Genomic DNA, 27,822 nt, shown 5'->3' with positions numbered 1-27,822 from the left:
CTACGGGAGTGGAATCATTTCACGGAGCGCAGTTCTTCACGAAACTGGATCTCAGGAGTGCATATACGGAAGGGAGATGAGTGGAAAACCGCGTTTAGTACCACATCTGGCCATTATGAGTACCTCGTCATGCCGTACGGGTTAAAGAATGCTCCAGCTATCTTTCAATCCTTCGTTGACGAGATTCTCAGAGACCTGCACGGACAGGGTGTAGTGGTGTATATTGACGATATTTTGATCTACTCCGCTACACGCACTGCGCATGTGTCTCTGGTGCGCAAGGTTCTTGGGCGACTGCTGGAGCATGACCTGTACGTGAAGGCCATGAGTGTGTGTTGGGGTACCAGCCGGTCCTGGCACCATGGCATCAGAGCCAGACTGAGGCTCCTGCGGTGGAGGAGTGGGTGCAGCACTCTAAGGAGACCTGGAGGGCCGTCCAGGAGTCATTACGCCAGGCGATTAAATAAAGGTCAAATTAAATAAAATAAAAGGGCCATTTAAAGTCCTGAGGAGAATAAACGAGGTTTGTTATCGATTATTACTTCCTTCGTATTATCGCATTAACCCCTCGTTTCATGTGTCTCTCCTCAGGCCAGTGGTAGCTGGTCCCATGCAGGAAGGTGAAGTTCCGGAGGTCCCTTCACCCCCATCTGGACATCGAGGGGTCCCCGGCGTACACGATACGAGCTATTCTGGACTCAAGATGCCGGGTGAGGGGCCTGCAGTACCTCGTTGACTGGGAGGGGTACGGTCCAGAGGAGAGGTGCTGGGTCCTGGTGGGGGATATTCTGGATCCATCTATGTTGAGAGAGTTCCATCGCCTCCATCCGGATCGCCCTGCGCCTCGGCCTCTGGGTCGTCCCCGAGGCCGACGTCGGCGCGCTGCGGGAGCTGCGCGTCAGGGGGGGTGTACTGTCACGAATATTACCGAAGGTGGCTCCCCTTCTTGTTCGGGTAGCGCTCGGCGGTCGTCATCGCCGGTCTACTAGCTGCCACCGATCCTTTGTTCTGTGTTCGTTTGGTTTGTCTAATTGATTTCACCTGTTCCTTGTTTGGTTGTTAGGGTGGGGTTATTTAAGTTCGTTTAGCCCGCTTCTGTTTGTGCGAGCTTGTTCATCTGTATTTGTGAGAGTGGTTAGTGTTTTGTTGGGTTTTCTCGCTGTCCTAGTATTTCACAATAGGGTACTATTTTGTTTTTTAGTTACACATGTATTGGGTATACTATTTTGTTCCTGTGATTTTTTTGGACATTAAAGTGTGTTTTTTCCCCGCATCCTTAGCTCTCTGCGCCTGACTCCACACCCATTCACTCATTGAGCGTTACAAGCTGGCCATGTGAGTGAGTCTGGAGGGGTTTGTGGGAGAGTTGAGGAAGATTTTTGATGCCCCGTTCTCCAGGAGAGAAGCTGCCAGGAAGCTAATCCAGCTCCGGCAGGATGCCCGCAGAGTGGCCGACTATGCTGTGGTTTACCACACGTTGGCAGCGGAGAGTGCGTGGAACCAGGAAGCACTGTTCGACATCTTCCTGCACGGCGTCTCGGAGAAGGTTAAGGACGAACTTGCAGCTCAGGAGTTACCCACGGATCTTGACTCCCTCATCGCTTTGACCATCTGCATCAATGGGCGATTGTGGGAATGACGGATGGAGAGGAATTTAAATTTCGCTGGCACATCCAGGGATTCCACCTCGCCTCTGAGTCATCTCGGAAGTCCCAAATGGTCCTGTTGCCAAGAGCACCCAAGGTTTCCCGACCTTCCTCGAGAGTCACCGAAGACGGCAGAGGCACTGTTTCCCGAGCCTATACAACTAGGCAGAGTTGGCCTGTCGCCAGCGGAACGGTAACACAGGATCAACACAAGGAGCTGTCTGTATTGGGGGCTTTTGGTCATTTTGTGTCCTCTTTCCCGGTAAAAGACCAGGCTCACCGGTAGGAGCAAGTACTCTGGTGGGCCATATAGAGAACTTTTCTGCTTCCCTTACTCGCACCCCTTCCCGTCAGTTTGTGGTGGAGGCCAATGCTTCGGATGTGAGACCATCCTTCAGAGACCATCCTTCCCACCTCGTGCCTGGCAACAGCACTCTGCTGGGGGAAAGGGAAATTGGTCCGGGAGGTGCAGCGGTCCCAGCCGAACCCAGATAACCGGATGTTTGTGCCTTACACTGTCCGCTCTGCGGTCCTGGAGTGGGCTCATTCCTCCAGGCTTGCCTGTCACCCGGGCTCTCGTCGGACCCTGGCCTTCGTGCGACAACTGTTTTGGTGTCCGACTATGCTTCCGGATGTTGCCGTGTTTGTCACCACCTGCACGGTCTCCGCACAGAACAAGACTCTGCAGTCTCGGGCTGGTCTTCTCCAACCACTGCCTGTCCCTCACCTTCCTCATATCACGTCACAGGTCTTCCCCCGTCTGCGGGCAACACTGCCATCCTGACTGTGGTCGACTGATTTTCCAAAGCCGCCCACTTCATTCCTCTCCCCAAACTACCCTCGGCCAAGGAGACGGCCCAGCTTATGGTGCAGCACATCTTCCAGATCCACGGACTCCCGGTGGATATGGTCTCCAACCGGGGTCCACAGTTCTCGTCCCGGTTCTGGAAGGCGTCCTGCACACTCATTGGGTCGTCGGCTAGCCTGTCCCCCTGGATTCCACCCCCAGTCCAACGACCAGTCGGAGCGAGCCAACCAGGACTTAGAGATGACTCTTCGCTACTTTACCACCTGGAGTCAGCAACTGGTATGGGTTGAGTACGCTCGCACCACCCTTCCTTGTTCTGCCACAGGTCTCTCGCCCTTTGAATGTTCCTTGGGATATCAGCCTCCGCTCTTCCTCAAGCAAGAGGAGGAAGTCAGCGATCCCTCTGCCCAGATTTTCATCCCCCGCTGTCGCCGTACCTGGCAGAGAGCCCAGGCCTCTCTGTTGAAGACCACTTCCAGGTAAAAGCGACAAGCGGATCGCCACCGGACACCCTGCTCCATGCTATCGGTTCGGGCAGAGGGTATGGCTCGCCACCCGGGACGTGCCCCTCTGGGTGGAGTCCCGTAAACTTTCCCACTGTTTCATCAGCCCATTCCCCATCTCAAGAGTCATTAGCCCCACTGCTGTTCATCTTTTGTTACCCTATACCCTCCGTATTCACCCTACTTTCCCTGTGTCTAGGATTAAGCCCGTGTCTCACAGCCCTTAGTTTTCTGTTTGCAGGCCCACCCCTCCTCCACGTGTCATCGATGGCCATCCAGCATACACGGTGAAACGCCTCCTGAGTGTTGGATCACGAGGGGTTTCTAGTACCTGGTTGGCTGGGAGGGTTATGGCCTGGTGGGGATGCGCTGGGTCCCCGCTAGAGACATCCTCGACCCAGCCCTCATCGCCAACTTCCACCACCAGCACCCCGGTCAACCAGGTATGCGCCCAGGCAGACGTTGTCTGCATCTGGGTCTTAACTTCATACCTGATAGGAACAGGTTTTTATCAAGCATCTCTCTGTACTTTGTTCCATTAATTTTCCCTCTATCCTCTCCCAGTCCATGCCGCTGAAAAAAGCATGAGGCTGCCACCACCGTTCTTCACCGTGGGGATGGTGCTAAGTTTCTTCCAGACGTGATGCTTGGCATTCAGGCCAAATAGTTCAATCTTGGTTTCATCAGACCAGAGAATCATGTTTCTCATGGTCTGAGAGTCCTTTAGGTGCCTTTTGGCAAACTCCAAACAATCATGTGCCTTTTACTGAGGAGTGGCTTCCGTCTCGCCACTCCACCATAAAGCCCTGACTGGTGGAGTGCTGCAGAGATGGTTGTCCTTCTGGAAGGTTCTCCCATCTCCACAGAGGAACTCTGAAGTTCTGTCAGAGTGACCATCGGGTTCTTGGACACCTCCTGACCAAGGCCCTTTTTTAATTTACATTTTTTTTTTGCACCTTTATTTAACCAGGTAGGCTAGTTGAGGTCAAGTTCTCCTTTACAACTGCGACCTGGCCAAGATAAAGCAAAGCAGTGTGACACAAACAACACAGAGCTACAGATGGAGTAAACAAGCATACAGTCAATAACACAATAGAAAAAGTATATATGCAGTGTGTGCAAATGAGGTAAGATAAGGGAGGTAAGGCAATAAATAGGCCATAGTGGAGAAATAATTACAATTTAGCAATTAAACACTGCATTGATAGATGTGCAGAATATGAATGTGGAAGTAGAGATACTGGGGTGCAAAGGAGCAAAAACAAAATAACAGTGTGGGGATGAGGTAGTTGGATGGGCTATTTACAGATGGGCTATGTACAGGTGTAGTGATTTGTGAGCTGCTCTGACAGCTGCTGCTTAAGTTAGTGAGGGAGATATGAGTCTCCAGCTTCAGTTTTGCAATTCGTTCCAGTCACTGGCAGCAAAGAACTGGAAGGAAAGGCGGCCAAAGGAGGAATTGGCTTTGGGGGTGACCAGTGAAATATACCTGCTGGAGCGCGTGCAACGGGTGGGTGCTGCTATGGTGAGCTGAGATAAGGCGGGGCTTTACCTAGCAAAGACTTATAGATGACCTGGAGCCAGTGGGGTTGGCGACGAGTATGAAGCGAGGGCCAGCCAACGAGAGCATACAGGTTGCAGTGGTGGGTAGTATATGGGGCTTTGGTGACAAAACGGATGGCACTGTGATAAACTGCATCCAAATAGCTGAGTAGAGTGTTGGAGGCTATTTTGTAAATGACATCGCCAAAGTCAATGATCGGTAGGATAGTCAGTTTTACAAGGGTATGTTTGACAACATGAGTGAAGGATGATTTGTTGCAAAATACGAAGCCGATTCTAGATTTAATTTTGGATTGGAGATGCTTAATGTAAGTCTGGAAGGAGAGTTTACAGTCTAACCAGACACCTAGGCATATAGAGTAAAAGGAGTAAAAGGAGCAGGTTTCTGGGCACGGTAGAATAGATTCAAGGCATAATGTACAGACAAAGGTATGGTAGGATGTGAAAACAGTGGAGGTAAACCTAGGCATTGAGTGACGATGAGAGAGGTATTGTCTCCTTCACCCCCGATTGTTTAGTTTGGCCAGGCGGCCAGCTCCAGGAAGAGTCTTGGTGGCTCCAAACTTCTTCCATTTAAGAACGATGGAGGCCACTGTGTTCTTGGGGACCTTCAATGCTGCAGAAATGTTTTGGTACCCTTCCTCAGATCTGTGCCTCGACACAATCCTGTCTCGGAGCTCTACGGACAATTCCTTCAACCTCATCGCTTGGTTGTTGCTCTGATATGCACTGTCAACTGTGGGACCTTATATAGACAGGTGTGTCTCTTTCCAAATCATGTCCAATCAATTGAATTTACCACAGATGGACGCCAATCAACTTGTAGAAACCTGAGCTCAATTTCGGGTCAAATCGAAAAGGGTCTGAATACTTATGTAAATAAGGCATTTCTGTTCTTTGCAAACATTTCTAAAAACCTGTTTTTGTTTTGTCATTATAGGGTGTGTAGATTGATGTGGGAAAAAAATTAATGAATCCATTTCAGAATAAGGCTGTAATGTAACAAAATGTGGAAAAGTAAAGGAGTCTGAATACTTTCCGAATACACTGTGTATATATATATATATATATATATATATATAAAGTACCAGTCAAAAGTTTGGACACACCTACTCATTCAAGATCAAGATCAACATCAACTGTTCAGAGGAGACTGCGTGAATCAAGCCTTCATGGTCAAATTGCTGCAAACAAACCACAACTAAGAAAAGAACACCAATAAGAAAAGAGACTTGCTTGGGCCAAGAAACACGAGCAATAGACACTAGACTGGTGGAAATCTGTCCTTTGGTCTGATGAGTCCAAATGTAAGATTTTTGGTTCCAACCGCCATGTCTTTGTGAGATGCAGAGTAGGTGAACGGATGATCTCTGCATGTGTGGTTCCCACTGTGAAGCATGGAGGAGGAGCTGTGATGGTGTGTTTGTGCTTTGCTGGTGGCACTGTCAGTGACTTATTTAGAATTCAAGGCACACTTAAGCAGCATGGATTTCACAGCATTCTCCAGCGATACGCCATCCCACCTAGTTTGCGCTTAGTGGGACTATCATTTGTTTTTCAACAGGACAATGATCCAACACACCTCCAGGCTCCAAGAAGGAGTGATGGAGTGTTGCATCAGATGATCTGGCTTCCACAATCAACCCATGGGATGAGTTGGACCACAGAGTGGAAAAGCAGCCCAAAAGTGCTCAGCATATGTGGGAACTCCTTCAAGACTGTTGGAAAAGCATTCCAGTTGAAGCTGGTTGAGTGTGCAAAGCTGCCATCATCGCTACTCTCAAATATAAAACATGTTTATTTTATATACATTTTTTACCCCCTTTTCTCCCCAATTTTGGGGAGAAAAATTGGGGTTCAACATGTCCCCCAATTGCATAGAAGTAGGAGATCAGTGTTATTTTATTTACTGACGTTTTTTTAATCATCAAATCGTTATGTAGAAATTAACCATACTACCATGTCTTCCTTTGGAATTTTTTGTAGTTTGTATGCATTTTACAATGCTCAATTGTCTCACTTGTTATAATTTATTGCTATATTGTTAAAAAGATCACTCAATCCTGAACTAAGCCATCATGTTCATAATTATGTATTTATTAGTGAGATTACATACAGACCAATTATACTCATAGAAACCTATGAAAATGCTAAATCGACTGAGTATTCATGCATTTTGAACAGAAGGACCTACACAATTAAAAAGACCAAGACAAAACATATGTACAGTTCTCAAAGATGAAAATAAAATAATGAATCCATTTTGGGCCTATTCTAGCCTGAGTGCCGGGCTGTTTCGCTAACATTTCACTCCTTGTACTCTGTCATATGCCAATGTTTAGCATGACAGCAGTGGCAAGGAGTGAATGATAGCTAAACAGACTGGCACCCAGGCCTATTCAGGAGAGTCAATACATAGGACCTCACTCAGTAGTGTTGAGCCCTTTGGGAGGTTTAAGAAGGCAGGGAATGTCATTGTACTTCAGATCAGGTACGTGTCTTTGACAGGACCTTGTACATGGCGCTGGTTCCTACTCCCTGCACATGTTCCAGCCTCTTTAACTCAGTCAGACACAGGAAGTACATGGGGGCCTTGGTGCCCACCCCCGTGATCCTCTTCAGCTCCTCCATCAGAAACCATGCAGGGCCCGCATCACCACCTGAAGGAGGAGCAACAGCGTCACAATAAGATGAATTTCAGAAGGACAGTCACTTAAGTTCCTGAGAGTGGCATGGAATGCAATGAAAAAAAAATGTAAACGGCACCTTGAGTGGGCATAGTTGTTTTGTCTCCACTTGAGATATGAAAACATAATTTCAGTGAGTTAAGTTTTAATGGTTTACAAAAGCAGTAAGCCGTGACTGACTGTGGCCTCGCTCCTCTTTGGCACCGTTGATCTTCTGAATGGCCTGGTTGAGGCTGGACAGTGGAATCTGTCTCAGATAGCTTGGAAGACTCAGGAACTCCCTCTCGGACACCACAGCCAGACTCTGAGCCCTGGAGGAACAACACAGAGAGAGGAGAGGTATGACTAGTAATTTCAAGTCAAGTAATCTATTGATATTGGGGACAGTTTAGCTTTTGAAGATAAGCTAATAATAACCATATTCTACATTCTTTGTTGACACCGTAAGATTTTACCTGTTCTCTTTCCCTGTTGCAGTGTGGAGGGTTGAAGGCTTGAGGTGTGGCTGAACTACTGCTGTGGGGAGCTTCTTGCTCTGGGAAATAAGCTGCAAGATGAAAGACAAACCCATCAGAACCAGTCAGCACAGTAGTTATAATTACAACGCTATCTAAAAGTTTCAAACATTCACACTTAGTAGTACAGACAAAGCATTTTTCTCCACTGTCTGTGGACAGGGAAAGCACAGTTCCCATATCTACTCCATACTCTGAATCCCACAAGTCTCCAGTCCACTCACCTTAAAGATGTCCTGTGTGACAGAGCTTAGATCCGGCATCTCAGGAGTGGATGGCTCGGGGTAGTCCCCTCTGACCCGTGGGGTCCTCAGGTTGAATGTCTGGGTGGGACCATCCTGATCCAGGAAGGAGAGTGGGGGCTCTCCTGACCCCATAGTCTGCTCTCCACTGGTTCCACCACCACCCCTCTACAGTCAGGGAGATGAGAGACAGTGAGGCAAAATATATACACTCAAACTTAACTATACCAACATCAGCAACAGGGGGAAAGTAAGCACTCAAGGGCCTTTATAGCAGTTTCAGCTTACATAGGGTAGAGAGCTACCCAGAAAGGACTCTAGGCTTGGCATCTCTGGTGTAAGTTTTTCCTCTGTACATCCAATGATTGATATCTCTGATACATTATATGACCAGGCTTGACTGGAGCCTCTATTGGAGGTTGGAAGTTCTGAGTGATCTTGGTCTTGGTCTTCATCTGCCTGTGTGTTTCTCTCACCCTGTAACAACATGACAGTTACTCACTATATTTGAGTGCAATTTGTAGTTTATGGTCTATGGTCTCCATAAATAGATAAATGCATAAACAAACAGACACGTTGACCAACTGACAGTAACACACACCTTTCTGGTGCTAAGGAGTCTGTTGATGTATGGTGTCTCAAATGCTGGGACCTCAGGGGTGGCTTGGTGGTTGCCAAGGTGACAGGGGGACTCTGGGTCAATCTCTCCCTGCAGAGGAGGGGACAGAGCGTGTCGCTGAGACTTTGTTATCTTCAGACCTGGGGTGCAAAATACAGGCGGCTCGGGGGACTCCATGGTAGCCAGGCTGTACATCATGGAGTTTGATGGTGGAGTGGAGAGGACATGTGCTGGTCTCTGTGACATTGCTCCCAAGCCCAAGGACACTGCTGAACTGTTAACAAAACAGCACCATTCATAAGACTATGAGCACAGGACATTCTACTTGAGAAGGCTGACTTAGTAATTTTTGTAGGAACTTGGGTGAAACTTCGGAAGCTGTTAAACCAGCCAAGTAGTGGATTTGAAAGTCAATCAGAGACAGGCCGAACAGTATTATACTACACACCTGAGAGGCTTTGTGGGCTTCTTGCGCTGCAGGTCCATGGTGAAGTCATTGTTGAGACACACAGTGTGTTCCGTGAGGCCAAAGTCGACCATGCGGGGGGTCAGGAGGTCGTCATCTTCGTCCATACGCAAGGTGCACTTGGGCGTTTTGGGCATGGGCGGCTGCATGGCTAGGACTAGAGACGGCAGAGGTAGGGTCATCATGGGCATGGGGGCCTCAGCGCTGGAAAACACTGTGCCACCCAACACCCTCTTCAGGTGGATCTCCGACAGGCCGAAGTCAGAGAGCTGAGGGGTGCGCAAGGGGTCAATGAAGGGCGGAGGGGGCATCTTCAGAGGGGTCACTGAGGTGGGGTATCCCTCTCCTTCCTCCTGGTCCTCCTCTCCTCCCTCGGTCTCACCCTCGTCCTCTTTCTCTGAAGCTTCTGCCTCCTGGCCGTTCGACTCTGTGGGAGAGAGACAAGATATCTAGATAAACCAACAGGTCAGGAGGAGAACATTCAGATAGAAATGGGCAATTCCACAGTAACAGATTGATGCTGAAACTCAGATTTTACACATTAAAATGTCAAACAAAAACCAATGATTGCAAAGTAAAAAATCATACAACTACGCATAAGGACTAATTTGTGCAGTCATTCTGTTACCAAACTTTGCATCTGCACTGTTCAATTTCTGTTGAAATTGTTACAAGTCCTTTTGCATTGAACAGCCTCAATTAGTTAGGCATGGACTACAACGTGTCGAAAGCGTTCCACAGGAATGCTGGCCCATGTTGACTTGCCCGCCCACCCTCTGAATGGCACACACACACAATCTCAAGGCTTAAAAATCCTTCTTTAACCTCTCTTCCCCTTTATCTACACTGACTGAAGTGGATTTAACAGGTGACATCAATAAGGGATCATAGCTTCAACCTGGTTAGTCTGTCATAGAAAGAGTAGGTGTCCTTAATGTTTTGTACACTGAGTGCATATCAAGTAAACCAAACCAAATACTGAATGATTGACATACTACGTGAAGTGTTAAATAGAGATACTTTCCTACCTGACTGTTTCTGTGTGCTCTTAGGTGCTCTGTAGCCATATTTTTCATAGTGTCTCATCAGTCTCTGGATGTCCTCTGTGGTCCTCTGCTTCAGCACCATACACATCTTTATAAAGCTCCTCAAATCATTCTCCCCTGCCTGCTGGCGCACCAGCTGCTCCTTCACCTGGCCCTGGGCATGCAAAACAAGCCAGTTATGTAAATATCTGTATACTAATGAATCACATAGCTATATAAGCTACACAGAGCTGTTCAAACAGCTCAGCAGGTGCTAAATTGACAGTTACCTTGAGTCCCCTGACCTCGGAGTGCAGCTCTTGCAGAACTCCAACTGCACCCTCAGTGCTATGATCTGAAACACAATTTTACAGTATACAAGAATACACTAGTCACTGGTGGTGCATTGACTGACTAGACACGTTAGCTGAAATAAAATTTGCGTGGAAGTCTGTTTCATAACGTTACCTTCATCGTCGTAGTTCTGGTGTGCCTGTTGAAGACTGGCAGTTTCGGTCTCCAAATTCACGGCTAGGTTTCGCAACTTAGTGAAAAAACGTGCCGAGGAGTCCATTTGTTTGCAGATATGTTTCTAAAAGTAGTATTATCTTCAACGGCAATATAATCAATTTTCGCTGTCTGTTTACGTTCATATAAGTTGAAACAAGAATATTTTTCAAATTTGGCGCCACATCCGGAACCTAACGGAAGTAGGTTTATTCAGGACTCTCAAGACCGAAGAAGAGAAAGCATCTCGAGCTAAATGCAATTCTGCCACCTGCCGTCCTTGACGACTTCGATATATACAGTATCTTTTGTTAACGATATGGTCAAGAGATCATTTTAGAATAATTGTGTGGTGGACTCACAAAATAATCAATAAGCAAACTTCAAAGCCAAGAGTGTGTAATACACTTCCAAAGGAACATTTGTAACAACCATGAGTAACATTTTTTCTATACCTCTTTAAATATACTTTAGACTCACTTCCTTTATTTCACCTTTATTTAACCAGGTAGGCTAGTTGAGAACAAGTTCTGATTTACAACTGCGACACAAACAACAACACAGAGTTACACATGGAGTTTAACAAGTGTACAGTCAATAACACAATAGAAAAAAAGAAAGTCTATATACAGTGTGTGCAAATGGCATGAGGAGGTAAGGTAATAAATAGGCCATAGTAGCAAGTAATTACAATTTAGAAAATGAACACTGGAGTGATAGATTTTCAGATGATGATGTGCAAGTAGAAATACTGGTGTGCAAAAGAGCAGAACAGTAAATAAAAACAATATGGGGATGAGTGCAGAGGAAGGTTACAGGTGGAGGGACCTTCTGACAGATGAGTAATGGAGCACAGTAATGGAGCACAGCAAGTTTACAAGTTATTCTGAATATCAAAGGTATGTACAGTAGATATGGTAAGCTGATATTATGGTTAGTTAGTAGATATTGGCCTACTGTATCAACTACAGTGGAATATTGGCCTATAATTTGTATGCCTCTTCTTTCTTTTCAGCACCAGAATCAGTTGGCTGTTTCACAATGAACATATATTTATTAAGTAAATCCATCTAGTTCTAGCCATGGCAATGTTTGGCAAGGTGCTCTAGCCGGTGGGCTACATGCAGACCATGAGGACCCTTGTGGAGGGCATCTGTACCTACCTGGGTGGCAGTGCCTTAGCTGACGAGACAGATCTGGCCATGAAGAATCTGGACTACATAGACCAGGAGCTGGGTGCTGTAGGGCAGGGCCTTCTGACTGGCCAAGAGGTCCATCTCCTGGAGGACGACCTGGCCACGGTCTACTACCAGCTGGGCGTGGCCGTCAGGGCACAGTCGGAGTTCACCAAGCGGGAGACAGAGGTGTCCTCCAGTACGTCCTGGAGCACCGGCTGGCGAGGCAGTTGACAATGCTCCACAGCAGGCTGATGGGGGTGTCGGCACTGACGGACCAGCCAATCCTGCTGGAGGAGCTGGTCCAGAGCCACAAGTCCAACCGCTGGGAGATGAGGGAGTTCTGTGTCCAGGTCAGTGGGGGTCAGGGCGTGGTCAGCCATCAGCACACAATGCCCAACAGGCAACAGTTATCATTATGTTCAACTCTCAATATCTCTAACCATTGAATGTGTAAATCATTTGCACACAGTGTATGGAGTTAGAAAATTAGACATGAAGTTCAAAGAACAAAATTGTTTGCCTGGGAGCCATGCTTTGTCCAACTGTCAGACTAAAATAGTTTGTAAAATAGACATGAAGTTAATGATTTTCTAGCCTGGTCCCAAATATGTTTGTGCTCTTACCAACTCCATTGCTGTCATTGTCAAGCCAAACATTTTTGGCATGATAGCACAAACAGACTGGTACTCAGGCTAATGATTTTAACCCTAAAATAGTTACAGGTTGTGTTGTTATTCAAAATATTTTGCGATAATTGTAATGCAGTTGCATATCCAAAGCTCACCCCTATCTAGTCCAACACTTGGTACATCACACCGCAAAATTAGGTCAGATGTCTGTTTGCATTCCTCTCCTAAGCGAGCAGAAAACGTGTGTAGAGAGAAAACCTTATTTCACCTTGGTAAAAATACAACCACATCTGTTATGTTAACCTTGGATAACTTATCAGGCACAAACATAGCAGCAAAATGTATGATGCTTGATACTGATTAAATACCTGCTATTTTAGGCACTCTATGATCTTGAAGAATCATCCCAGCCACTGCTGTTGCAGCAGATTTTTCAAATCATAAATAGCTTTGTGCTATGCTTCTCCAAATGCTGATTCTACAAAATGCCGTCTGTTCAGTATAGTAGCGCACCAATCATCCAAGTGGGCCAACACTCTACCATTTTTTTAATCTACTGAACATGAGTCATATAGTCACAGCATAGAACTTGGGTTTTGTTCTATCAGCCTCTCTTCCCTTTCCTTGCAGGTGAACTTTGTCCTGGGCACAGGTCTGCTGTGCCTCTTCACCCAGGCCTTGCTGACAGGCCGAGACCAGGCCCTGCTGATGAAGACCTGGTCTGATCACATTGGCGCCCTCTACGGGAAGATGAAGACTGATAGGGGGCGCTGTTCGGGCTACTTCCTGCAGCAGGCGGAGAAAGATGTGCGTCAGCAGCTGCAGGAGGTCATGCAGAGGCGTTCAGCCCTCGAGGAGGCAGCAGCTGGCATCTTTAAGATCCTGGAGAACAACTACGACTGGCTGCGCTAGGCTGTCATAGTGCACTCTGCCGTGGGGCCTTTGGATGAGGACGAGGGCAGGTCCGGGAGACCACTCTACAGCCCAATCACTTCCTGTCCGTGTTGTCTGAGGCACCCTGCCCTCATGTGGTGGCCTGCTGCCGTGACATGCCCAGCTCGCTGGATAAGAGCCGCATCCACCAGCTGATCATGGACCTGGAGTGAAAAATCCCCAACCCGCCTCCAGAGGTGTACGCCTCTATCGAGGAGGACCTTGGGAAGGCCCAATGGTACATGGCCTCTCGCATGCTGAAGAAGCTGTAGGAGGGTCTGTGCTCCGCGGTGGACATCCCTGTGGTGCCAGACAATATGGAGATGAAGTGCAACTTCCCCCAAGCAACCTACTACCTGTACGGGTACAAACACAGGCTGGCCTCGGGCACCGTGTGTGTGTTTGGATAAGAGAAAGGGGGTCTGGCTCGGGCCTGCGGGCTGAGGCTCAGCTGCTGCAGTGCTACATCTGGACACACATGAATGCACTACTTTAAAAAAACTCCAGATGTTCACAGTCAACTGAAACCATGTTTTCCTCTTTATTTCTGCTGTTTCATACCGGTAGTTTCATAACCAAATTGCCCTTGTATTATGTCATTGACATTTCTTCACAATAAAGGAAATTAGAAAAACAAAAAACAGTTCTAATACTATTTCTTCACAATAAATACATTTTCAAAACCCTTTTTTTTTTAGCATTACATGTCCCGAAATACACAAAATGCACTCTTAGTTAAAGCAACAATATCATATACTGTTTTGGATCCACCCAGAGAGGATCTAGGGTATAACTATTAGTAATCCAGACTAAGGGTTGTATGATGCACAGTTTAACAAATAAATAACAATGAAATCTATATATATATAAAGTATAATACAATTTTAGACCAGTCTACACAATACTAAGTCTGAGCTACACAATACATAAGTGGTCACAAATCCTGGTCATGGAGAGCTCCAGGCTGCACAGGGCTAAAACACCTAGTTCTACTAACAGCATAAGATGTGTTAGTGCTGGGCTGGAACATAAGCCTGCACATCCTGTACCTCTCCAGAACCAGGCTTAGTGACCACTACTGTTGATAAATGACCGCACTGTACTAGAGATGTCGCACATATTCCTTGTCCTGCTGTGAAAACTTTTCCATGTCTCTCCTGATATCAGGGAAGCCCTGTAGAACCATCTGGAAGCGTTCTGAGGACAGGGAGAAGAGCTGGCAGGTGGTCAGAGCTTGAACCGTGGCCAAACGCTTTCCTTTGGTCATGAGGCAGGTCTCTGTAAACCAGTACGGTATGGAACAACACAATATAAATTTATTACACAGCATATCAGCTAAGCCCACTGTTCCTTGTCATATCCTGCATAGTCCCAAGAGATGAAATCAGCAAAACAATGTAGAACAGGAGAATAAGAATAACAAGTGTGGGGGGTTGGGTCTTTTTCTATTATGTAAGAAAACGGATGGGGGATGAGGTTTGACAATCAGAATTTCTAGATTACTCAATCTCTTGTGTGATGAATAGAATGATAGTCTGAACAAATGAATGAAGGAATAAATGAATGATGCTGGATTGAGCTACTCGGATCTGAGCCTGACCTCCAAAGTAGTCTCCATCAGCCAGTTCCTGCGAGAAGGAGTCTGTCTCCACCAGGACCTGGCCGTGCTCGATGAAGAACATGCGGTCTCCGGGTGCATTCTGTTGGAAGATGACATCATCCTCTTGGAAGACTTCATGCTGAAACTGGAGGAGAACGGTGTTCAGGAAGTTGACGTCTCGGTTCTGGAACATGGGTACGTTGTTCAGCAGGCTCAAACACATCACTGTCAGAATCTCCTGTATCACACACACAGAGCTTTTTTTCAGATCGTTTCATAATAAAGTTCCACAAATAGAACATTGACAAACAGAAGTTCCACAAATAGACAGGCAGGTCCCACTACTAAACAAAGGTGTGATAACCAAAGGAAACCATAGGTAAGTAGAATGTAGTTACGTACTTATACTTATAGTGGTACAATTGTGTAACTATTGTATAAGGTCTGTGTAATGTACAGTAGGACCTAAATTGTATAGAATAAAATAGAATAGAATATGATCGACTCAAGTACCTCTCTCAAAGCTGAGGAGACTGAAATTAGAAAGTTCTTTTCGTCAAACCATCTCCCCCCATATCGGGCCCCGTAGTACTTCTGGATTCGAAGTCGAAGGTCGTTAGGAAGCTTCAAGAAGGTCATGTAGTCGTCTAGATGATTCATCTGTGGATTATCAGACGTGGTGGACTTTGAATGATGTGCCATTACAATCAAAAGTGACATATCAATAGAGTTCCTTGCTTATGTTATCGAGTTTGAAGCCGAGTTGTCGGTGTTAAAGCCAAGGCATTACATTTCCATTATAGGTAGTATACCTTATCTTTGTAGGCCTTTGCTGCTTGGTCTACGTTGGTTATGATGGCAGCAGCATTGGCCACCAGTACAGTGTACATTAGAGCCCCAGACAGCATACTGGTCATGACCACCCACAGCTCCACCTCATCTAGGGAGCAAAACACCCAGTACACACATAAATACAGTGTAAAACTTGGCTATTGAACTCCGGGCACTACAGTCTTGGAATAGCACGGGTCTAATATACTGTATAAGTATATATGAAAGACATGCTCTATTGTGTCAACAGAATATCAACAGGTTATCAGCAGTCCTTACTTGTTGGTGACTCGTTGGAGCCATAGGAAATTTGGATCATATGAGAGAGAGCACGAAACACTCCAAAGGAATACTTCTCACCGACCGTGGCATTCTGTAAAATATCACATTGTTTATATAGGGTGAACTAACCCTTTAAATGCAGCCAAAACCTTACATGTCTCAGTAGGTGTGGGGCTTACCATCAGCTTCTCTTGTCTGACCCAGCAGTCAGATGGGAACTCCTCCAGCATCGGGACAAAGTACTGGATACAGCCGTTCCAGTGGCACAGCAGAAACATCATCATAAACAAAGACAGTATGCGGAAGAACAGCTGAACATACTCCAAGTTGGCATTTGAAACCTATGGAGAAACAAATGCACTCAATTAAAAGATGGAAATAAAAAATGAACTAATTGGACTGCAAAGATAATCTAGAAGTAATGTGTACACCAATCAAAAGTTATTCTCCTGTCCTTCTTTGTATTCATTTTTAGCCAAATGGAATTTGTAGTACAAGGTTTGACTTTGTGATATATTCAGCATTAGGAGATGGTAGCATACCAGAACTTACCTTTTCAACTTCATTGAAGAAGCGGACAAGCCTGGAGACTCTGAGGAGCCTGACAAGGCTGATGATTCGGACAAACATGAGGATCCGCACCATTCTACTGGCTTTGGAACCTGAGGTGGCGGTGTCACTGTGGGATTGTAACTCCTGTCACAATAAAATACAGAAATAAAAAAATATTAAAAAATGTATTGATCTTACAATAGACTGGAACTAATGTATAACAGCGTGATCGATTTATCATAATTTATCATTACCGCAATTAATAGTATGTAGCCAATTGGGAATGCTGCAATCACATCTGGTATGAACCAACTCTTTAGGTAAATCACACGGATCTTTTTGATATCCAGTATAGCCACCTACGGAATTGAAAAACAGACAGTAGATTTTCAGTTGATTGTTATTAGTGCTTGGCAGCATTCCTCAGACAAATGAATTAATACTTTAACAATGCAACTGAAGCTAAATGTTTGGGGATTCTGGCCAAAATGAAAAGAGACAGTGATGCCATCCAGAATGTACGTCAGAAGCTACTAATAGAGAAGTGCATTAATATAAATTTGACAGGGTCGTCAATTGGCCAAACTTTCAGATTAATATTTTACACCAGTTTGGCATGAAATTGAAACAGAATAAGACACAACCTGGTGCTTGATCAGCCTCTTTACATGCGTATTTCCTTCTTATGAAATGAAAAGTGTCCACAGTCATGTTTCATCATGTTTCATCATCTGTGCACAGTGCACTTCAGAACATATTTACTAAGCATCTTGCTCCCCAGTAAAGTTTGCGCCTGTTATTTTCACGTGAGAATATAACACAAAAGCAACCCTAATCTGTATAAATAGTTCTCTCTGAATCGTTATCTTTAAAAAAATTCAATTCGCTCTTGCAAATAACAGCTGCAGGTTTAGCACATGGGCCAGGGTTTCAATTAAACTGTCCCTTCACATGCACTGAAACAAATACAGAAAGGGCAGATTGGGTTTGCATGCTTGTGGAAAGGGATTATACAACTATCGCAGATTGGGTCTGGTCTGAAAATAGAGTAAAGTCAGCGCCTCATTACCTCACTGTCCTCAGAGATGATACCCATGCGAAAATTCAGAGCCACATCCATCAGAAACAGAGTGTCTGAGAAGACATTGAAACCTTCCCAGCCCACTCCACTGTACCCGTCTAAGAAAGCTATCTCCATGGGGATCCCAATCAAATTCAGGAATGTGATGGCAACCATACACATGATGTAGTAACTCCTACAAGACACAATAACAAAGGGTATGTACATGATTAAAGTCATGCACACACGCATTTCTTAGAATCACTGTTAGAAACACCCTTTAGTGTTTTCTTTGGCATATACCTAAGGTCTTTGCTGTTTTTGCTAACTTTGCTGTGTTGTTCTTTGATAGACAAAAATGCCAAGACCTCCCTTAGGTCTAACTTTGTTGTGTTGTTCTAGGACAGACAAAATGCCAAGGCAGCAAAAACAGTAGCTGGAGAAGAATACCTTATGGGGCTGAATGGGTGGATGACCCAGACTCCACTCTGCAGCTGGCGTATACATTCCTTCTCCACAGCTATCTCGCTGCCGTACACAGATAGAGACTGCCTGTTCAACTGAGGCAGAAAGACAGCTTTCCAACCACAGGTGCTGGCTGTGCGTCTGCCGACAGGGGCTTGGGAATTTTCCATGCCAGAAGCAGCACACGGTTATTCTGTTCAGCTGACTGCGCTGGCCATCCTTCTCTGGGCTGCTGAAGAGTCGAGTCTAACTTTGCTCTAAACTGACCTGTCTTTTTGGTCACAGGGTAATTTTCCATCACAGCTCCTGTGGACGGGGCTTATTGAGGCGGTGTGGTGGGAGGAGAGCGGCTGCTAGACTTTCCGCTCCCCCTCTCTCTCTCTCTCTCTTGCTCTCTCCCTCATCCTTTCTCTCTCTCTCCCTCCCGGCTCATCAACTATTCAGTATCTCCGCTTCATGCAAGCATGAATCAAGCCCAGTTAAAAGACAAGGCTGGATCACATTAATACTGAATACAATGGGTGGTTTTGAATATCACAATTATTGTCATCTGAACTACACAACTAGCAGGGCACAGGGTGAGGTTTAGTAATGGTAACAGTAGACTATTGAATATTTAAATTAGTAATTTAACCAGGACAATAGTTACATGTTAAAACTATAACAGCAAATGTGTTATAAATTATAGACTAACAACATTCTTGTTTTTTGTTGGTTTTGGTATTTTAACATGTTTTGTGCACACATACTTATCTGGGATGCTATCTCATGGGATCTGTGTATGTCTGTATACTACATTACAATGCTATTTCTTCTGGCTAAGCTCCCAGTAAATGCTTGATGAGGGTCAGATGAGGTCACAGTGTTGTCAGAAATGAAAGCTTACTAGTGTAACCGGTAAAAGGAATGAACTCCTGCCAATCCGATTTAAGTAAAGGTCACACAAGACAAAATTACACTCATTCCAAATAACATGGTCGATATCAATCGACTGGCCTAATGTATTTTTATGCATTCTATTTTTGATGCAACCTGAGTACCACAGGAGGTTGGTGGCACCTTAATAGGGGAGGACTGGCTTGTGGTAATGGCTGGTGTGTAATTGGTGGAATGGTATCAAATACATCAAACACATGGTTTCGATGTGTTTGATGCCATTCCCTTACTCCGTTCCAGACATTATTATGAGCCGTCCTCCCCTCAGCAGCCTCCACTGCTGAGTACATCAAAAATGTATTTCAAGACATGCCACATCCAAAGTTACACTGAATTTTCTCGTGTTGGTTTGCCTTTATGAAAAGGGTATTTTAGTATACAAAAAGAATGTTGGATTTTTTTTTCACATGCAGTCTCGTATTAATCTTCCATAACAATATGAATGGATATAGCATTTTCTTCTTCAAAATTGTTTTTGTTATATTGTCAAAAAAATTCTAAATGTAAGAAATGAATCCACAGTTTACAATATTCAGCATACTGTTCATTTTATTTACAAAAAATGTGTAACATTGTTTGGTTCTACATTGTTTTTTAAACTAAGTGTTAGTGAATGGTGTTGTGCGAGGCCCCTTCACTCAGTTATCTCCTCAGTTTTCCCTCTGCATATCTTTAGGTTTGGATTCACTCTGTTGTTGTGCCTCTGAAAAGAAGAAAGGTATATATTCTTTGAATGAAGAGTGAGTATTACATTTGTTGAGACATAAAGCAGCAGAAGAGGGGCTTTAATGAAGATAAAAGGTTCTCACTCTTTAGGTCCTCTTGGCGCTATTGGGCAGTCATCTCCAGATCTTTCCTGACGTTAGGGAAGGCCTGTAGGACCTGCTGGAAGCCGTCTGCGTGCAGGGATAAGAGCTGGCAGATGGTCATAGCTCGCACTGTTGCCAAACGTTTCCTTTGGTCAGGAGGCAGATCTTTGTGGGACAGAGACAGACAAAGCAGTGAGTCGCTGCAGTCAGACCAGACTAACATTTCAAAGCAGCTGTACCAACTTTAGACCTGGAGAGCTAGAGTGTGCAGGCTTTTGTTCCAGCCCTGGTTCAGCTAATCATGGTCTTCCTCTATGAAGAAAATTGAACTCTAGAGACAGATACACATGTCCAGGGATCTTTTTCTCAGCCCACCTCCAAAGTAGTCTCCGTCAATAAGCTCCTTCTGGAAAAAGTCGGTCTTCACCAGGAACTGGCGGTGCTCGATGAAGAACATGCGGTCTCTGGACGTGTTCTGCCTGATGATGATGTCAGCCTCCTGGAAGACCTCGAATTGCAGCTGGGTGAGAATGGTGTTCAGGAAGTTGATGTCTTGGTTCTTCAACATGAGCGTGTTTTCATCAAGGCTGCACACATCACTGTCAGGATCTCCTGGATAACACAAAACAACAAGAAAAGCCAATTAGCTTTACAACGTCACAATGACTTTCCATCCTTATTTAAAGGCCCTTTGCAGTCAAAATTCAGTTTTTCTGTGTTTTGTATTATATTGTACAACAGCTGATTAATTTTTTTTTTAAATCAGTGTTATTCCCTGATATCTGCTGGTTGAAAATACAATCTACACAGGACCTTCTAATCAGCATGTTTGCATGGGCAGGAGTTTTGGCACTAGGTGGTAAATTGGTTAATAGACCAATAACAAAGAGTGTTCCAAAACTATCTGGCAATCTAGTTTTCCGTTTTCTCTGCCCACTGAGAACACTCCCAGTCAGTCCTAGCAAAATAATTTATTGATAAAACTATTTTTGTCAATTTTAATGGGAAACTATTACAGGAAGATACTTAATTATTACCCAGAAATGATTTTATACTTATATACAGTACCAGACAAAAGTTTGGACACACCTACTCATTCCAGGGTTGTTCTTTATTTTTACTCTTTTTTACATTGTAGAATAATAGTGAAGACATCAAAACTATGAAATAACACATATGGAATCATGTAGTAACCAAAAAAGTGTTCAACAAATCAAAATATATTTTATATTTGAGATTCTTCAAAGTAGCCGCGTTTGCCTTGATGACAGCTTTGCACACTCTTGGCATTCTCTCAACCAGCTTCATGAGGTAGTAAACTGAAATGCATTTCAATTAACAGGTGTGCCTTGTTAAAAGTTAATTTGTGGACAATCAGTTGTGTTGTGATAAGGTAGGGGTGGGTAACAGAAGATACCCCTAGTTGGTAAAAGACCAAGTCCATATTATGGCAAGAACAGTTCAAATAAGCAAAGAGAAACAACAGTCCATCATTACTTTAAGACATGAAGGTCAAGAACTTTGAAAAGTTCACACACGGCTTGTTCGACATTGCAGCCGATAGTGCAGGCAACTGCCAACTGACTGATCTACAAATCACCATGCACCGTAAATAACTACTCATTTTTATTTGTAGATCATATTATTTGTCATACCCGTGGTATGATATGTTTTGTCATGTTTTGTCATACCCGTCTGATATAACACGTCTGTCAGCCAATCAGGACTCAGGGCTTGAACCACCCAGTTTATAATGGGGTCATAATACCTACCAGTCAAACAGGGAAATGGTTCGAATAGATTTTCCAGCTTTCATTTTTCCCAAAGGGGATTTTAGAAACACTTCAAATAAGGGCTGTGTTTTGTGTAGGCTTACCCTGCCGTGACGTTTTGATAATCGTGTAAATCTCTCTAGGACGAGGTGACTTTTATCAATATACTCGGCTGTATTTACCCCCCCCCAATAATTATGCTATTTAGCTGCTAATGTGGCTATCATAAAGAACTCCAAATACCATGGTGATCTGGACGAGACTGCTGAAGCGACGCAAAGGTTAGAATCTCTGGATTAACAATCTAATGCTAGCTAAATGTAATAATTAATAAATTGGCAAAATGTCTTTGACAATTCTGTTAACTGTCTTATGCCAGTTTTAAATTGACACAATACCTGTTTAGCAAAGTTCTCAGCAAGAGATGACATTGCAGGAGCTTGCAGGGATTTGTAGTCTTGCATGTCTACTTCAATGCCAAGTATCATTTTCAAATATGAGAGTAATTAGAAGCTGAATATATTGATAAAAGTTACCTTGTCTGGGAGAGATTTACATGGTTATCAGATTGTCACGCCATGGTAAGCCTACACAAAACACAGACCTTATTTTAAGTACTTCTAAAATCGCCAATGGGAAAAATGAATGGTGTATAAACGATTGGAACCATTTCCCTGTTTGACCGCTAGGTTTTAGGGGTATTAAGACCCCTCCACTGTGCTGCTCTATACAGTTTTGACGCTTTCCAACACAGCCATTGCAGATATAAATGCTATGGACGTGATTCCTTACTCTAAATAGCATATTTATATCTGAATTTAACAAAATGTTGCGTCCTGCTGAACGCGATCCAGGTAAAGCATGTATGTGAAATTGCTAGCTAGTTAGCGGTGGGGCGCGCTAGTGGCGTTTCAATCGGTGACGTCACTTGCGCTGAGACCTTGAAGTAGTGGTTCCCCTTGCTCTGCAAGGGCCGCGGCTTTTGTGGAGCGATGGGTAACGATGCTTCGAGGGTGAGTGGCACTTTGTATGTTGTCTACCTCACTTGCTTTGGCAATGTTAACACATGTTTCCCATGCCAATAAAGCCCTTGAATTGAATTGAATTGAAATTGAGTGTTGACGCATGCAGAGCTTCGTCCTTGGTTCGCGCCCAGGTCGGGGCGAGGGGACTGACGTGAAATCTATACTGTTACCATAGGCCTAAATTAAATAACATTTCCTCATTGGAAAATTAAGTCTAAACCATTCCACAATGTTTGTGCATGAGAACGTCAGCACCACATAATGGAATTCCATTTGGGATATTTATACAGGGTAAGTGTAGAATGGCCTACACTTGTCAATTCAATTTGTTGCAGCTCGGAAGTTAAAACTGCATGTCCCAGAAACGTAGCGCAGCCATTTAAAGACATGCCTGGTTCAACCATGTTGTATAAGGAAGGACAGAGTAGGACATACGTGAATCGGAATCGCTGTGCAAGAGGGCTTACCAGCTAGTTAAGTATGTTATATAAAGTATTATTTCCACTAGTGTGCTGTTCGTTAATAAACGTTGTGGGAGAACTGTAAGAGTTTTCAGTATGAGTGATATTTTTCCAACATCTAGCTAACAGTAGTTGTTAGCTGGTCGGCTATAGCTAGCATCCCGGACGTGTGTTTTATAATCCAGAGCCCATTCTTTCACAGGTTGGATGGTTTGGGGTTTCCTAGCAAAGAGCTAACTTAGTTGGCTAGGATTTTGGAATTTTAACTTCAACGTGGTATTATAGCTAGCTAGTTAATCTAACACAAACTGACAGCTACTATAGGAAAGTGTTAGTATTGAGTTAGCTACAATGTTGCCATCAAATTGGCAGCTACTATAATATATTTAGGAATGTTAATAATGCATGTATCAGTCCCCTCGTGCAAAGAGACTCGCTACGTTGTTTCCCCGTTTATTGTTCCCAATTTTCACTTTGTTACAGCCAGAAAAATGTCCACCATATCTGCTGCCAGCGTCGAGCCCGTTGCAATTGAGGGCACGGAGAAGAAACCAATGAAACCCTGTTGTGCGTGCCCAGAGACGAAGAAAGTTAGGGATGCGTGGTATGTTTACAATTTCTTTGAACTTGAATTGCATTCTTGTAAAGTGAACGTATTTCGTGGACTCTTTGTTTTTGGAGTATGCAGTTGCTGATGACCATTTCCTATGTTTCAGCATCATTGAGAAGGGCGAAGAAAGTTGCACAGATCTCATCGAGGCACATAAGGATTGTATGAGGGCGCTTGGATTCAAGATTTAATATAACTTTATATAATGAGTCATTGGTAAGTGTCATGCCCTGGAGCAGAACTCTCATATTAATTTAGCCTCTTGTGTTGTGAAAAGAACATTATGTCCTAGATGCAGCTCATTGCAATAGGAGGGGGTGTGGCACTAGAGGGAGGTATGTATTGAATTTGCTTGTCTGGTTTATCATGGATCCTCCAGTGGTTTTACTTGTATGCTGCAGTTCAGCTTTGCAGTGACTGCAGACCTGTCTTGCATGGTTTTCACTGTCCTCTGTAGGGTCATGTTACCCTTTGTCTTTTCTGCTAAAGTTGATCAAACTGCTGATGTGAACAACTGCTGTTGTTTATTATTTATGGATGGCAGCAAAGAACTTTTGGTGTTGGTGCAGGACTTGTTTCTCTGGGATTGACTTGGAGGTCCCGTGAAGCTCAGTTGTTGGAGCATGGTGCTTGCAACGCCAGGGTTGTGGGTTCGATTCCCACAGGGACCAATATGGAAGGGGGAAAAAGTGTGAATGTATGCACTCACTACTGTATGATGCTCTTAGCGTCTGCTAAACGACTTAAATGTAAATTATATAAATGATGCTTGCATCAGGATTGGGGACAGGCATGTGTATATTACCCTTGTTTTTCAATATTCTGATCAGTATTCACGTTTATTTCTGTTGAAGTTGACACTAATGTTCTCCTCTTGCAGTGTTGTTGCTGGCTGGCCGTCTTAAAGGGACCTGGGATATTCCTCGTGTTTTTATTTATACCTCAACATGAAAGGAAGATGTGATCGCTGCACAGATGGTCATGATGGAAGATATGTTCCACTGAGTGACATGTTTTTTTAATGCTCTGAATTTCAGAATTTTGAATGTTCTGCTGATTTGAGTGACATAAATATCCTATGCAATTTGACTCGAGTACTTGATTTTATATGGCAGGATGAAAAGCAATTGAATTAATAGTACAGGTAGGAATTGTTAGGGATGCAATATTATCCTAATTTTATGCTAAACCATAGACATAACTATACATGATTATACATAACTACAAAAATGCCGGCTATACTTCCTGTCACCCTGCAAAAACGTCCTGGTATGAGCGGTCCTTTGATGTTCTGCTGACTGGTGACAACTGCTCTGGTATGCACTTTGGCTTATAATAGCTTCTGCTCCAGCCAAAACTTGGCACATCTGAATTCTTAAAAGGAATTGGTGTGCTCAAATGTTTGTGGTAGAAAGTATTGGGGTGCTGGATTCCAAAAGCCATATATTTAAATAAAGGAAAAGTCCACTCGGAATATTCTTTATCTTTTTAATGTATTTTTTAACAGCAGAGGTCAGAGCAAATGGATGCATCTTATGTGGTGTGAAGGCACGTTCTAGTCTGACAACTTTTTGTGTCTCGATATCCCAAGGGGTATGATCAAAGCCACTCACTTCACCCGACCCCTATTCCAGTGACACTTGGACTAGTCCTCTGACTGGACATGGTTGTCAACTATCGGGGAAGGGGGTTCATTATGTAAACCTGATCTACTCTGTAATTCTACCTATTTCAGAATCTCTAAATATGCACCCAACAGAGCCCCTCTCTAGCCCAGTTAGGTTTAGGGGCAAATAGTGATTCTGGTGAAAACATTTGTTTAGGTCTGGCCGAAGGGAGAGTTCTTCTTGGTGTGACTTACCTGGAGGCATGACCAGAGCCGCTCTATATGCACCCAGGAGAGTCTGGGGGATAAAATGTTCACTGTACCCTGCAATTACATCTGCTGCTCTGCACATGTGACTAATAAACTCTGTCACTTCTCACTCCTCCCTCTCTCCAGCAGTGTTATGTTAAGTAGCTGGTCTGCTTTCTGTCTGTGGCTGTACTCCTTGGGTTTCAATTCCAAACATGGTTATCTTTCTAGGGGTCTCTCTCTCTCTCTCTCTCTCTCTCTCTCTGCTGCCAACTGTGAGCACTCCAGAGCAAACAAATGGGTGAGGAGAAATAGAAAATCTATAGTCAGACAAATCATTGAAGGGACGAGAGGGAGGGAGAGACGCACAATGTGAGAAATCCATTCCAATTGTGTTTACGGTGTAATAACTGAATAAAGACACATCGTGTACTCCAGCCAGTAAGGGAAAAGGGAACAATCTTTTTCAACGTTTTCTCAGCTTTGACTGAACTTTTGAGAAATAGACCAACTCCAGTGACAATTGTTCAGTTTCACTGATAAAGCAACCAAAAACTTCAAGATTTAGTGGAGGACAACCTTTTTCTACCAGCTTTGACCTCTGGTGTCTTTTGTCAACTTTGGAATATAACACATTTTTAAAACTTATTGAACAACTAGATGTTTGGTTTGGAATAACAGCCTCCCTTACCATGTGTGCAGACAACTCCACCCTGTTGGAGGCGGTTTTCTACGGCCATCCACCATGCGATGGCTGGACCAACAACACTGAGGGGGCCTTCTACCACCTGGGCAACACCGTCTTGTTCCTTGGGTACATGGGAGGCAGCGGCGCCTATGGCTGCCTTTTCATATTTGGTTTCCTGACGATTGCCTTCACCTGCCTGGCCTTGTGGGGCTGGATGACCATGTGTGGGGTGGATGTGTTCACCTGGAACTTGCTACTGCTGGTGGCCTGTGTGCTCCAGATCTGCCACCTCGTATACAGGCTGCAACAGGATGGCCTGGCCAGCGAGGAGCTGTTGGCCCTCTACTCAGCCGTCTACCAGCCCCTGGATGTTCCCGTACAGGTGTTCAAAGATATTGTGGGGGCCTGTGAGAACAAAGTGCTAGCACTAGGGGTAGAGGAGACGTATGCGGTAGAGGGCAAGACGCCCATCGACCAGCTCTCCTTTCTGCTGTCTGGGAGGTGAGTGAGGGAAAGGTGTACATTCCAGTGTAAGTCCCAATTCCAGTGTTCATTCTTGGTAGTATGCTACTGTAGATATGGGAAAAGACTGGAGTCTTGTTTTAGTTAAGTTGCTGGAGTAACAGTAAATTGTAGTTGAGTTAAATTACTGATGTCAGATTGTCATGTTGTTTTGAGTGTTCCTAGTTAATGTTCTGAGTGTGGTTAGTGTTCTATTCCCCACATAGTGCTTTATCTCTTGATCTGTCTGTCAAACAACAACAATGACCCAAACTAGGGCTCATGGAAACCTGAGAGAGGGATATTACTTACCAACGATATAATTAAACATGGAACACTTTCAAGAGGTCATGTGTCCTAAGGAGTGACTCCGTTGCTTGTTGGCTAAGATTGAATTTAATGTGTGTATGTTGGGTTTGGGAAGGTGTGGTTATATTATACCCAGCCCCAGACATTTGTAAAATACAGAGTATTTGTGTCACTGACTCACTGTAGTGTACTTGCTCCCCTTAGTGGCAGGGTGCCAGAGCTGGGTCAAATACTTTACTTTCAAGTATTTGAGGTGTACCTGATTTAGCTCATTTGGGACTAAACCATTGATTCCATTGTACCAGGCAAATTAAATGAAGCGCTATTCAAGTCATTTAAACAATATGATGTATTTCACCCAGGTCTGGTGGCTGCTGCTAAGTTGTTGTGATAGCTTTATATTTGGTGCTCTCTTGAGGTTGTGTACCAACACATTAAACTAACTCCTATACGACCTCTAAAATTAAATGTTCATACACCGGGATAGCTAACTATTGTTCGCAAATAACTTTTGTTGTTATAAGATGACGTCTGTTTATGCCATTTTTATGACTAACAATTCCAGGTTTCACTGACTTCAAATGAATGTCATAAACATGAAGTCATACCTGAAAGAGCACTGAGGGAATGTCTGTGACTTGTAAACCAAGAATAGATGTTTTTCTCTCTTGGTTCACTTCCCTTGAGTTTTGAGATTAAGGACAGAGATATTCATGTTTATGTGCATCTTCTCCCTCTCTCACTT

General features: G+C 44.2%; 5 protein-coding genes across 9 annotated transcripts in view; 2 read left to right on the top strand and 3 right to left on the bottom strand.

Annotated features, from left to right (window-relative positions):
* Positions 1-6,596: 6,596 nt before the first annotated feature.
* On the bottom strand, positions 6,597-10,803 carry ska3 (spindle and kinetochore associated complex subunit 3). The gene is made up of 10 exons (XM_035757031.2): positions 10,543-10,803; positions 10,365-10,429; positions 10,078-10,249; positions 9,032-9,476; positions 8,566-8,857; positions 8,253-8,441; positions 7,947-8,132; positions 7,663-7,754; positions 7,388-7,518; positions 6,597-7,180 (listed from the first exon to the last, which is right to left on the bottom strand). Exons 1-10 carry the CDS (start codon positions 10,646-10,648, stop codon positions 7,008-7,010), a joined length of 1,851 nt encoding a protein of 616 aa, XP_035612924.1. The 5' UTR covers positions 10,649-10,803; the 3' UTR covers positions 6,597-7,007.
* A 3,040-nt stretch (positions 10,804-13,843) lies between these two features.
* Positions 13,844-19,413, bottom strand: LOC118371549 (potassium/sodium hyperpolarization-activated cyclic nucleotide-gated channel 1-like). 3 transcript variants are annotated; one of them, XM_052493425.1, is made up of 10 exons: positions 18,097-19,413; positions 17,656-17,842; positions 16,841-16,945; positions 16,587-16,730; positions 16,214-16,375; positions 16,032-16,125; positions 15,734-15,861; positions 15,435-15,581; positions 14,922-15,066; positions 13,844-14,599 (listed from the first exon to the last, which is right to left on the bottom strand). In XM_052493425.1, exons 1-10 carry the CDS (start codon positions 18,279-18,281, stop codon positions 14,424-14,426), a joined length of 1,473 nt encoding a protein of 490 aa, XP_052349385.1. In that variant the 5' UTR covers positions 18,282-19,413; the 3' UTR covers positions 13,844-14,423. The 3 variants fall into 3 exon arrangements, with proteins under 3 accessions (XP_052349385.1, XP_035612922.1, XP_035612923.1); XM_035757029.2 differs by having other exon boundaries at positions 14,922-15,159; positions 18,097-19,406; XM_035757030.2 differs by lacking the exon at positions 17,656-17,842 and having other exon boundaries at positions 14,922-15,159; positions 18,097-18,292.
* A 165-nt stretch (positions 19,414-19,578) lies between these two features.
* Positions 19,579-20,519, bottom strand: LOC118371533 (potassium/sodium hyperpolarization-activated cyclic nucleotide-gated channel 2-like). Its single transcript, XM_035757000.1, has 3 exons — positions 20,232-20,519; positions 19,857-20,021; positions 19,579-19,750 (listed from the first exon to the last, which is right to left on the bottom strand). The coding sequence occupies exons 1-2, from the start codon at positions 20,422-20,424 to the stop codon at positions 19,876-19,878; spliced, it is 339 nt and encodes a 112-aa protein (XP_035612893.1). The 5' UTR covers positions 20,425-20,519; the 3' UTR covers positions 19,579-19,750; positions 19,857-19,875.
* Positions 20,520-22,535: 2,016 nt separating this feature from the next.
* Positions 22,536-24,813, top strand: LOC118371547 (cytochrome c oxidase copper chaperone-like). Of its 2 annotated transcripts, none has more exons than XM_035757028.2 (4): positions 22,536-22,641; positions 23,598-23,718; positions 23,831-23,940; positions 24,605-24,813. In XM_035757028.2, the coding sequence occupies exons 2-3, from the start codon at positions 23,606-23,608 to the stop codon at positions 23,913-23,915; spliced, it is 198 nt and encodes a 65-aa protein (XP_035612921.1). In that variant the 5' UTR covers positions 22,536-22,641; positions 23,598-23,605; the 3' UTR covers positions 23,916-23,940; positions 24,605-24,813. The 2 variants fall into 2 exon arrangements, with proteins under 2 accessions (XP_035612921.1, XP_035612920.1); XM_035757027.2 differs by lacking the exon at positions 22,536-22,641 and adding an exon at positions 22,964-23,131.
* An 892-nt stretch (positions 24,814-25,705) lies between these two features.
* The window catches only part of LOC118371544 (popeye domain-containing 2-like), a 27,013-nt gene continuing 24,896 nt past the window's right edge, over positions 25,706-27,822 (top strand). For both annotated transcript variants that reach the window (XM_035757019.2, XM_035757018.1), the window contains exon 1: positions 25,706-26,768. In XM_035757019.2, coding sequence (XP_035612912.1) covers positions 26,272-26,768 — 497 coding nt within the window. In that variant the 5' untranslated portion in view covers positions 25,706-26,271. The remainder of the gene's footprint in view (positions 26,769-27,822) is intronic.

This window comes from Oncorhynchus keta, chromosome 34 (genome assembly GCF_023373465.1).
Source record: "Oncorhynchus keta strain PuntledgeMale-10-30-2019 chromosome 34, Oket_V2, whole genome shotgun sequence".
Lineage (NCBI taxonomy): Eukaryota > Metazoa > Chordata > Actinopteri > Salmoniformes > Salmonidae > Oncorhynchus > Oncorhynchus keta.
The sequence above is the reverse complement of the archived record's forward strand: the minus strand, read 5'-3'. Positions and strand labels throughout refer to the sequence as shown.